The 12188-nt window shown below is 40.1% G+C and overlaps 2 protein-coding genes across 3 annotated transcripts in view; one reads left to right on the top strand and one right to left on the bottom strand.

The window, feature by feature from the left end:
- LOC136434817 (alpha-2,8-sialyltransferase 8F-like) overlaps positions 1-6172 on the top strand; it is a 37714-nt gene extending 31542 nt beyond the window's left edge. For both annotated transcript variants that reach the window (XR_010755792.1, XR_010755793.1), the window contains 8 exons: positions 325-470; positions 1121-1234; positions 1439-1552; positions 1803-1958; positions 2109-2256; positions 2434-3338; positions 3627-3922; positions 4388-6172. The gene's annotated coding sequence lies outside the window, so the exon portion shown is untranslated. The remainder of the gene's footprint in view (positions 1-324; positions 471-1120; positions 1235-1438; positions 1553-1802; positions 1959-2108; positions 2257-2433; positions 3339-3626; positions 3923-4387) is intronic.
- Positions 6173-8246: 2074 nt separating this feature from the next.
- On the bottom strand, positions 8247-12124 carry LOC136434874 (mitochondrial transcription rescue factor 1-like). Its single transcript, XM_066427970.1, has 4 exons — positions 11533-12124; positions 10234-10435; positions 9845-9917; positions 8247-9200 (listed from the first exon to the last, which is right to left on the bottom strand). Exons 1-4 carry the CDS (start codon positions 11756-11758, stop codon positions 8994-8996), a joined length of 708 nt encoding a protein of 235 aa, XP_066284067.1. The 5' UTR covers positions 11759-12124; the 3' UTR covers positions 8247-8993.
- Positions 12125-12188: the final 64 nt, after the last annotated feature.

Raw genomic sequence — 12188 nt, 5'->3', positions numbered from 1 at the left:
GTTTTTATCGACGGTGCCTGGCAACTTCTCTGGCTGACTGGAGCTTCTCTGGCTAGCTTGTACGATTTTGGCACCGTGCGGAGATCTGCTTGGAGATTGATGCCGTCGAAATGGGATTTAAAGATTTTCTAGCTTACTAGTGATTTAATGAGTTTGAGGTGCGTTGCCAATTGTTAACACAGGTAAATGTGCTTAACACGTGTATTGACTAAAATACTTTTCTGGACTAAATAAATGTGCTAAATAGCTAGAGCTTTATATTTCGTCCTTATAGTACAGCAGTCAATGTGTTCACATTCTTTTTCCTTTCATTGCGCTTTACAGTCATAACTGCGAAGAAACAAAATGAGGCGAATATTTTGTGCCCTGCCCCTGTTGTTTCTGGTAGCGGTGCCTTTGTTGCTATTCAACCCGTCAGAAACTGTAAGTAGTGGTTACCCGGTGCGCTGGACACTGGTCACCCCCGCCAGGTAAGCACCTCAACGTACTTATTCTTTATGGAAAATTTGAACTATTCGTCAAATTTGATAAAAAGATTGGACTGACCAGAATTTTTGACTGAATTACTCAGTCCTCTTCAGCTATTCGACCCAATGGCTCAAGACACTGAGTTGGCGAACAGTTTAGATTCTCCATAATGTAATTTACGTATACATTACACACAATTACATATATTTGCTTGTTCTTGCAATCTCTGCTTTAAAAGCTTCCTTACATCTTCATTCAATGGAAAAGTAATCATGAAAAGATGAAAGACAGTGGAGAACACGACACCGACGACAACGTTCCTAAGACGTCGGCAGGACAAAGACATCCGTGAAAGTGCCCATCACCACCTTCTTAAGATGCAAGAACACTTGGCAGCTGTAAGCAATTGATAAGTCATTGAAGAGTGCTACGAAGAGCTCTATAGCCTATTTCAGTAATTGTCTCTTTGGTTATTTTTCACGGCATATCATAGAAATAAGGACCAACAAATGCAGCAATGAAAAACCGAAAAATGAGACCAAAGGTAGATACCAAGTAGAGCTCGATTCCGAAATGTTGACTGGGACTAACATAATAGTTGGTGCCTGCAGCCATCTCGATGTATTCATGTGACTTTATTTTCCTATTCCAGTTCTCTTCTCAAACATCTGGGAGCTGAATACAAAGAAGAAATCAACAGTGCTACCAATACAACCGTCGCACTCAAAGTTACACCCATGGAAAAGCCGCGACATATGATAGTAAGGTACAGTAGCAACCATTGCCATGCATCTTCTCATCTTGTATTCCTTAGATATTGTCTAAAAATGAGACCAAAGGTAGATGCATATGTAACATGTAACTCTCTACCAAGTAGAGCTCGATTCCGAAATGTTGACTGGGACTAACATAATAGTTGTCGCCTGCAGCCCTCTTGATGTATTCATGTAACTTTATTTTCCTATTCCAGCTCTCCTCTCAAAGATCTGGGAACTGAATACAAAGAAGAAATCAACAATGCTACCAATACAACCGTCGTACTCAAAGTTACACCCATAGAAAAGCCGCGACATGTTTTCGTAAGGTACAGCAGCAACCATTGCCATGCATCTTCTCATCTTGTATTCCTTAAATATTGTCTTGAGGCATCCCCATAGTAATGCTAAGGTCGCATTTTCAATCTAATATAAAGGTATGTATAGGGAAATACGCACAAATTTTGCAAAAGCACTTGTACTTCGGAAGGGTACAAGCACGCAGCTAGGTGTCGCTGCTGCAGTGTGAAGAATGCGGTCCTGAACGTTACTGAGTTTATACCCCCCCCTTCATCACAGGAAATTGACTAAGGATGAGAAGGCAATACTGCAAAAATACACGCCGAATGAGCTAGCCTTTCAGAAATTATTCCTCGCCGACCAGGAAGCCGTGCAGTCCATACCAACGGAAGCCCCAGGATGGGTCTACAACAAAACAACTGCGGATTTATTTCGGTAAGAGTCACAATCGATGGGGTGGCGGTGGGGGTGTGTGCAGTAAGGTGATTTTGAAATAAAGAGTCCGCTGTGTTGGTGGCATAAAAAGCTTGATTTAGTCAGGCTACGTTTCAAACTAGCATCCATTCGTTTCCCTCAATTTCACAGGCAAAGAGCAATAAGCCGTCGCCAGTTTAGAAACGGCAGTTTCTTAGTCACGCAAGAGAACACACATGTAAATACCACCCTCAAGACTTATTTTGGGAAACCTGGGAACATCAAAGTAACAACAAATGAACTTAGGCGATTTCCGAAGGTGGGTTTGAAACAATTACATTGAATTTAACTTAACATTAATGACGATTTGCAAAAACATATAATAATTCAGCCCGTATATACTGTAAATGCATGACGCTGTAGTCAGTCCGAAGTTAAGAAAGTACAATGTAGTTTTAAAGTTATGAAAAGAGTTCGTTCCATTATTTACTCACAGGAAAGCCCATTTAAGACCAGGCGTTTCAAGACGTGCAGTGTTGTTGGGAACGGCGGAATACTGAACGGAAGCGGCTGTGGAGAAGAGATAGACGCCTCTGAGTTTGTGTTCAGGCAAGAAATACACAGTGACACACACACACATATGCACACACAAAGATGCACACACACACATGTACATACACACATACATTTACACACACACACACACACAAACAACATAAATATATACACATACATACGCACACATATGCACAGACACATACACACACATGTGAACACACACACATATAAACGTACACACTTACACACACATACATACACATTACACACATACACATACATAATACATGTACAAATACATATACATGTACACACATACACACACATACGCACACACACACATACACACGCACACATACGCATACACAATTACATATACAAACACACTCACATGCACTTACAAATACTCCTTCCATTACGAAAAGCCATTCCATTTGAAATACATTGGATAGATGCACACGGATAAATGTTAATTGTGCGAAACGAATGGACAGGAGGCCCAATATCGACCTTGACCGTCCTTCCGAGACCTATCTACATACTAAACATTATCATCAGAATCCATCTATAGGTTATGCTGACCACAAATATTCGGAAACATGAACACACAGACAAACACAGACACACCTATAACAATACCTCGATTTTTTATAGAAGTAAAAATACACTGCGAGGATTTGTTGCCACATACGCCGCGCCCTATGACCACATAACCTACAGACATACTCATATTTGTCTTCTTTTATGCAGGTGTAACACGGCTCCAATGGACGATAAATATTGGAAGGACATTGGAAGGAGAACCAATCTTATCACCATGAATCCCAGTCAGGTCTACTTTCGGTACGCTTATATGTTCCAACTTCTTACAAAATGATGAGACAGAAACAGCTATAATCATATGCAATCTTGTACAAACCTTTCATGTGATTAATCATAATTGCAGAAAATGCATATTGCATTCTATACGAATGAGGTTCTTTACATTGCCTTTTGTTTGCTTGCTCGTTTGTTTGTTCACTGCTCAGATCTACGTAATTGTAAATATCCATTGTAAGTCGTATACCTTGCGTGTGTGAAGCTGCGGTCGACTTCAACCAGGGTGATATTATCTTCTTTGATTCCACCCAGGTACAATAGTTTTGGTAACAACAGAACATTGGAAAAGATTGCTTTTCAAAGAGCGTCTAAGGCTTTTAAAGAGGCTAAAGGAATCTTCCGTCGGGACCTCTCAGTATACGGCGACAGCTATCTTTTCATCGAAGCCTTCCTGTATGAGCTGAGCGCAAAGCGGGCCTTCCTGGCACATCAAGTTCTGCTGGAAAGTCACGCTAAATACGCAGTTATCTTTCCTCATCCTGACTTCATAAGATCGGTGCATTCATACTGGAAAAGAACTGGTGTGGTGGCTCAAAGGGTGTCTACGGGTACGTGGCTTTAAGCTATCTCACAGTTTGGGTAAATCACGATAAACATTCAAGGCCTCCGCCCATTCTTTTTCTGTATGCCATGGACCTGAAACATTGACATTTATCCACAATGCATCACACTGCACATACGCACTTCGAACTGTGAATTGGCTTATTATATCATCTGATACAATCTTACTATACATTTTTTTAACATCTCGCCATTTGAATACATGACCCTTTGAATTCGCCAAGTCCACCAACACATTCGTTGTCATGGCAATCAATCTATCGAATTTTCTTGAGATATTTCATGGCAATCAATCAATCAATCAATCAATCAACCAATCAATCAATCAATCGACTTTTCTTGAGATTGCTTCCACCAACAAACTCACACACGAACGAATGGACTTAGAAGTGTAACAGCTTTTGTTGAAAATCTTTTACTACGTATCCTTTTTTCCTTACTGTTTTATCCAGGATTACTCATGGCCTCTGTGGCCACACAGATATGCGAGGAGGTGCACTTGTACGGCTTCTGGCCCTTCCACTCCGACAGGAACAATAGACGCCTGACCGAGCACTACTACGACAATGCCCTTCCCAGCGACGCTCACAAGATATCCGAAGAGTTCAAACAACTGCAGCGTCTCCACAACACAGGAATTCTCCGTCTGACAACAACTGCGTGTCAGTGAGGAGACAGCATTCTACAATTTGACGCTGAACTTTTGATCCATCACAACAACAATAGGACTTGTAATGAAAAAGCATTGCCATGGCGACGGTGTTAGGTTTACTATTTTTTGCGTTTCGGCTTCGATGCATGCTTCGATGCATGCATGCAGGATGCTTCGATGGTTCACTGTGTCGCACACCATATGACCTTATATGGCAATACATTCCAAAATTCTTGTATAGCCGTTGCCTTATATGGCAAGTGAGCAAGAAATTTCAGGCAGGCTTGATTTGCATGACACATAGGAGGGCGACCGCATCTAACTGCTACAACTGTTCGGAAATATCATTGCATTGTGGTTTCGGACTTTGATATCCTGAAAAAATGACCATATTACATCTATACCACAAGATTGCAGAAGAAAAAAAATTATTTCGTCAAGAAAACGACCAAAAATCGACATAAATGATACCATGTAGTGAGTTTATAGCATTACGTATAGACACATGCTGCACACTACAGCTTAGCCCATCTGGCAACGCGTAGCACTTCGGACCTAGCAGATTCGGGTTCGTGTCCGTACATGGATTTTAATCTTTTTAAATATTGAATATCAAAAATGTATATTGATATTATATTAATCTATCAATATCATATTTATGAATATCATTTTTTTTATTTTTTCATTAATAGATAAAGAAATATTTTATATTTGTTATTTTTCAATATTCATTTAATATATACAAGGCCTTTGTCTTATGAACAGGACTTCATAGATTCCAAACCCGGCATTCGAATTTTTCTGTTCACTGTAATGTAAAATACCGTGCAGCGGCTCCTATGCGCGGTAAGATGATTCTTGCAAAACACTCGCCACTAAACTTCTATCCCCGATGTAAACAGAGGCTCTTGATGTTGTTTGCAAAACAGCGATCCTTTGTTACAGTAGCAAATGCTCCATTTTTCAGTATCGACTTCATTCAGACAACACGGACGTGGAAAGTGACGCCGCTCGGCACAAAAATATGGGAATTTTCATGAATTTTAGCAAAATTACCCAGGAAAATAAGGAAGAAATGTTGTAAATGTGGAAACCAGAATAATACGGATGAGGTAGCTGTTGATTTGTTTGACATTTGGTAGTCATTTTAGATAGAACCTTAGCTGTTATGAACTTCTATTTCACTTAATTACCATAGTGCTGATGATTCAATGGTGCTTTTTCAAATTCTATGTTTTATTGCGTGCCATGTACATAATTACATTGATAGCTTTTATAATGAGCCTATTGTACATTTCACAAATAAGTACAAGTTGTAGGCCAAGACCAGCTTTTTCAAAAGCACTTATTAATAATAAGTTAAGTGACGTAACTTCAAAATTGCTTTCCCCAATCTGCCTTTCTCTATTAAAACAGTACTCATTTCCCAAAATGACAATTTTTCTTATAGACACAACAGCCCTTGAGTGACTTTCTCTGGCAGATTTTACTTCAAGTAAAGGGAAAAGACAATTCACACTCATAAACGTAGCCGAAACGCCAGCTTTTTTGAAAAGCTCTTGTTTGATAAATGCTTAAATTGTCATTGTTGGTGTGCTTACATATCATATTGTCGAATATCTCTTGACATGGACTCGATATGGTTGTGGTAATTGAGTGGTATATTGCTATCAGTACTGTACACTGTGCTTGTCCACGGTGCTGGGTTATCATACGGTATACGTTACATGTGTTGTGCCTGTTCAATCCACTGTACCATGTTCTGTTTGTCATTACAGAATTGTTGCAGCCGCGAACTTAAAAACTGGAGAAATCCCCATTTATTTTATAAAGTTAAGTCCCCGCGAAAACATATATGCTATTACAGTCAAACACTGAAGTTAGAGCATTCAAGTGTTAAAATCAAAATGCCATCTATAAGTCGCGTTTGGGATCCCTTGCAGTCATAAGGCTTTGAGGCCCGCGTCAACTTTGATGTCGCATAACTACTGAACGGCTTATGCTAGAGCCACCAAACTTGGTGACTTCACCTTAAATTTAGTTGGCATCAAGTTCATATTAATAACATAACTTTATGATTTTTCGTGTTGCCATGGCAATGGGGTTCTGACAGGCATGTTTTACAAAATTCTGTAATTTTGGTTTTAACAGTGAAGTTTTCAGGTTTTCTTGCTAAACCACACATCTTTTCTTACATTAACTACACCTTAAGCAATTTCATGTAACTTTTATGGTTTAATATTAATTTATTATGCTGATTTGGTAGGTATATCATAGGTAGGTCAAAATCCAAGATGGCGGGCCATATCATTAGCTCAGGTATAAGCAGTCAATTTTCTCTTCCAAATCAACACTACCTGGTATTTTTTATACTAAAAACATTCACATAAGCATGCTAGGTCTATTTTCATTATGTTTAATTGTGTTTTGGGGTTATTTGTGTATTCGAAAATTCAAGATGGCGGACCCAAGATGGCGGATAACTAAAAGGTCATTTTGACGTCATTGCTGTTGCTATTGACAACAATAGTCTTAGCAGACATTAATATTCTGTTGGTCACCATTTCCGTTAAGAATTTGTTGCATACCTTTGAGTTTTATGGGAATACCCTGTCTGTCATATTGCACATATCTTACTTATACATCATTCTTTAAAAACGATAAGTCCGAGTTCAGAAGTTACAGGGGTCTGAAGAGGAGGGCCTCAAAAGCAATACTTTTCGTTTGTTCCCAAAAAGCAATTTATTATATTAATTTTAAGAAGCAATGGTTACGATTAACTTGTCTTGTGAGTCGTGATACGTACACATCACACGTTAATGCACCCAGAATTATTCATAACCGCGTACCAGGGTATAGATAAAACATTTGTTTCTTGTGTCTGCTTGTTTGTATTGCATACTCGGTAAACCGCCTCATGGCGTGGCGCAAAAACATATGATTGTGTGACTCTCTGCAAACACCGGGACCTCACCCATCTAATGTCCTATCCAAGGGACGTCCCTAGCCTAGCCGAAGCTAGGTAACCATTTACACCTGAGTAGAATGAGAAAATCGGTGTAAAGTGCCTTTCCCAAGGCACTTGTCAGAGATTTGAACGGTACCTCCACTCAACAACCCTAACCACAAGGCCACCGTGCCACCGTTGGCCAAGTTGGTATCAAGATTAGTCCTGTGTTTTGACCTCACTATGGCGTGACGTCACAGCAGTTCGGAGGGGGTTTTGTAACTGTTGAAATGAAGACCTTGAGGTAAGAATAGAGTGGTCCATGACTTTACCCAAGGGGGTTAAAAAGGCTTTACCTAAATTTAAATTGATCTCATATTGGTGCCCCTGTGGCTTAACTTGTAGTAGCCTCACAGTTGAGCTGCTGGTTCCAATAAGTAACATGGAGACCCCGGGACTTGCAGGACATCTCGGTTGGGGCTGCACAGTCTTCCGGAAGAGCTAAGACTAGGAAGAGACGCCAAAATTTGGGGTCACATATTCGAGGAGAGGACACGAGTTAGCTAGAATAAAAGATCACTTCCATTGGCCACGACATTTGGTGTCTGTCTTCACTTTTCATTGAGGAGCCTCTCTATGCTATTTTACACCAAAGTTTGAAAGAAATATTCTGAATAGAAGAAACATTCATGTGATTGACATCTTCGGCCACTTTTCAATACTTGTCATTACATGTATTTTTATTTTACATTTCTGACCTCTATGGATAGTACAAGAACAGTCCTCAGGAGGTGCACTCATTTTCTAACACCACCAGGAAATGCACACCAGCAAGATGTAAACAAACAGGACGTCATGCCGGACACCTGAACAAGACTCAGGAGTCCTTTTTGCATTCCTCCATTTTAAAGAAGTTAGGCAGGACTATACCCTAGTATGGGATTGTCCTGGTATCTAGGTGAAGGGTTATTCTGTTTTATCATTACTATGATTTTTTATACGCTATTTCCATAAAAAAATCTTTATAACGTCAATTACTGCCACAGATGAACTTTCACTTTTTTATGTTCATGTAGTTTTTATCCAGGGGTAGCTGAAAAATAGGTCACAGTTTAGACTTGAGATGTATCTACCTAGCTTATCACTTAACTCGTCAAGCTTGCTGAACTGAACTATTGACAACTTCAAGGTGTTTGGATGTCTATATCAAACCCCTCTTTTCAGTTGAGAGAAGGTCAGTGTGCCCTAATGTAGATGTAGACGAGGGGCGATACCGATTTCCATTAACCTTTGACCCATCACACGTACACAAACTTATGTGTCAAAGAAATTTGGTCAGATAACTGATGAGGACTGTGCAATTCAGTCAAAAATTCCGGTGAGTCCAATTTTGTTGATGACCTGTCTAAATTCTCCATAATGTAATTTCAACCAAATCAGGTGAACTTTCATGCTAATGTCAGACTTCAGTCTGCTCTGCGACTCCGTGTCTCTTCTTGGGGTTGGGGACTACCAGAGCCTTCCATCTCCTCAGCTGAACATAAGTGTTCCCTGACTGGGTCGTCCTGTCTTCTGTCTTGAGCAGCATGACCCGTGAGACGCTCATCGTCCCCTCCTGTCCCGTCTGCGTGGTCCGGATCAGGTCAACCGTGTCCCCTTCCTTCAGCTGCAAACATGGCATAAAGATTTGTGTAAAGCAATGATCAGATTCTGAACCCAACATAACTGGTCTAACCATATAAATAAATCTGTCCAGATACACAGCTTGTACTCTTCAGTACAAACCTGATGTGTTACGCGGTTTTACAAGGTATGCAATACAATACAATCCGTCATAACTGTATAACCATTTATAGCTTCATCAGGTTCCAAATTTTGATATAATTGGTATAACCGTCATAACCGAGTATAGTGTCATCAAGTTCTGAATACGACTGCTGTATAACTTTCAACAGGTTACAGAACATGAAGGAAAACGTTTTTCTCTTCATTAGCATACAACCTTGTCTTAAGTTACTATTCTATTGAACCATCTGAAATTGTCTTCACTGTAGGTAATAAGTTACACAATACAAGCCATTAGAGTTACTCAAGCAACTGGGCAAGTTTTGCAAAAGTTTCAGACAGCTGGCATGTCAGATAGCTGACTCAGTCACTGATGAAAGATAGCAAAAATGCTGTCTAAAACATCTGACCGTTTACAAAATCTATCCAGTTCTTGAGTAACTTTTTGTATTGGGTCATAACTATAACCGTGTATAGAATTGTCAGGTTCTGAATCCACATTAGTCCCTAGTTTTCATAACTTACCGATATGCTCTTCTTCATCACCTTTTGTCCGTTCACCCTAATTTTGTTGGCATAGAATTCCTCCTCGATTTTACTGAAAAGACAGAAATATACAAAATACACAATAAATCCTTAATTTAAAGTAAAAGCTAGATGTTTGTTGCATTCTTCAAATATGATATCAATCACAAATACATCTGCAAAAGATACCGTATTAAAATTGGTAAATATTCAGAGTTTTATATTCTTGGCTTTCGCAGTGATCTCTTGCGTGCTCTGACTTACATTGCATTACTACGATTGCCTCACACTGAAAACTTAAAACAATGCATTACGTCTTATGATAAGAGCTTAGTAAAGTCTTAAGATGAGATTCAAGAAACGAAATGACACATGTAGGAGACACCTACTGTCTGGAGGTGTCCAGCCCAGCTTTCAGGACAGCATCCAAACGTACAGAGGGAACAACCCTGGTGATGTCCTTGTAATCCTTGGGTTCGCTGGACTCGTCGTCTTCATAGTCACTGTCGTCCTCCAAAGGATCCTTCTCGACCTCGTCATCTGAGTCCTCTGAGTCGGAGGGCTCGGCTGATTTCTGGGGCCCCTTTTTACCTGTCAGGAACTGACTGTCATTACACTGGTACTGGTTGGGCTCAACCGAGCACATGTCACAGGACAGCTATGGTTTAACACTTTTAACTAAATCCGACACTGGCAGGGCTAAGGTCCCACAGCAAGGATTTCTTATAATTGGAACTTAAATCTACCTGTTGTCAGAGCATTGATTTCCCGTCAATCAATAGTCAATAAAGTTACAAGGTGTTTAGATTAAATGCAGCTGTATGTTGATTATAGCACAATCGTTAGCCTGCTAGGCCAACCTACAAAGCGGTGAGAAAATCAACGCCGATAGGCCAAAAAATAGCGAATTACGAGCAAAAATACCGGGGAAATATGGGCAGAAAAACCTTAACTGAAGATTTTAGAGGGATTCCTGGTTAGCAAAGCCTCAACTTTTCAAAAAACAATAAACGTACCGTCTAAAATAAGAAAGTACCGGGTGGATTTTGAGGCGAAAAAAAATAAACGTACCGGTACGTTTATTTAAGAGGTGAGAGTAACTGCCTCATGTGTCGGACGACACAGGAGCCCCTAAGTCTAAGTAAGTAAGTTAGCAGCGGTGTCTCTGGGAGGACATATTTGTACATTTATAGTAGTCCTCCTACAGAGTTGCAGAAAGGTGCAACTGGAGGAAAAATGGATAAAAAAGGCATTGGACGAGTTGCTCACTATATTGAATGCACCTTTCTACAACTCTGAAGGAGGACTACTACAATACATAAATCGTAAATGATGTCCATAATCCGTATTCGATGTCACATGTGTGCCATGTCCGATATATTTTCCTCGAAAGAAATTCAAGTATTCTGAAGTAAATAGGTCTTTATTTTGATGAACTAAAGCTAACATTATACAATAACGTCAACTGTTATAATTTCGCAGACATGCACATTACAAAAAGCTGCATCAGTAATCCCGAGATTTGCACATTGCTGAGAAGGTCTAGATGTCAATCTTACAAGTCTGGCCTGAGTGTGGCTGTCTTAGGTTTATGGTACCCGGTAGAATTATGAGAGTTGACGTTTAAAGATCTATCAACCACGCCCCCCTCCCCTACACGACAACCCTCCCATAAGTTAAAGTTTTACCTTTCTTGGAAGCATAAGTCCGTGATGGGTTCAATACGTGGGTAAAACTTCTATCTATCCTTGTATCCAGTCGTAGTGTAATGAGGTGACAGTTCGTTGGTCCACCTTGTAAGAATCTTCGGTCAAGAACTTCGAGAAGACGTGACGTTTGCGGTCCAAGACATCTTGAGGTTTCCCTTTGACATTGTCTCGTTAAAACTCGTAATACCATCACTCTTGTTAGCATTCTGGATGCTTCAATAACTAGAGTTATCACAGAAAGCTGATAGAATTGCAGGAAGAAAGCAATAAAGGCGCAAAGTGGGTAAATTTGAAAAGGAATATCGGACGCACTTTTCGCTCAGGGCGCCGCCATCTTGATTATTTTCTGCATGGATCAATAGCGCCCCCTATTAATCTGTTGCAGTACTGTAACCCAAAGGGCACAAACGGCTTACGATTTGCAGCAGTTGAAAGCCGCAATGAAATCCAATACTATTTCCTTCGTAGTGTAAATTGGCTATTTAAAAAACTAGACGTGGGGTTGTGAAAGAAAGCCGTCAGAGTTTGTGGGACCTCCAAGAAGCAGACGTCAGGGTCTTCCCCCATAGAGGACGCCGCCATCTTGATTTCTACTGTAGATGGCTATTGTAGCTTCTTCCTTGCCAGTTTCTATA

This window comes from Branchiostoma lanceolatum, chromosome 1 (genome assembly GCF_035083965.1).
Source record: "Branchiostoma lanceolatum isolate klBraLanc5 chromosome 1, klBraLanc5.hap2, whole genome shotgun sequence".
In the NCBI taxonomy this organism is placed as follows: domain Eukaryota; kingdom Metazoa; phylum Chordata; class Leptocardii; order Amphioxiformes; family Branchiostomatidae; genus Branchiostoma; species Branchiostoma lanceolatum.
This window is presented reverse-complemented; position numbering and strand designations above follow the sequence as displayed.

What these genes read in the sequence shown, in the direction of transcription:
- LOC136434874 (XM_066427970.1), bottom strand. Translation starts at nt 11,758, where the DNA reads ATGCTAACAAGAGTGATGGTATTACGAGTTTTAACGAGACAATGTCAA. An exon ending in GGGCTGGACACCTCCAGACA is followed by an intron (nt 9,918 to 10,233) that starts GTAGGTGTCTCC and finishes CTGTCTTTTCAG; the next exon opens with TAAAATCGAGGAGGAATTCT. An exon ending in TGATGAAGAAGAGCATATCG is followed by an intron (nt 9,201 to 9,844) that starts GTAAGTTATGAA and finishes CCATGTTTGCAG; the next exon opens with CTGAAGGAAGGGGACACGGT.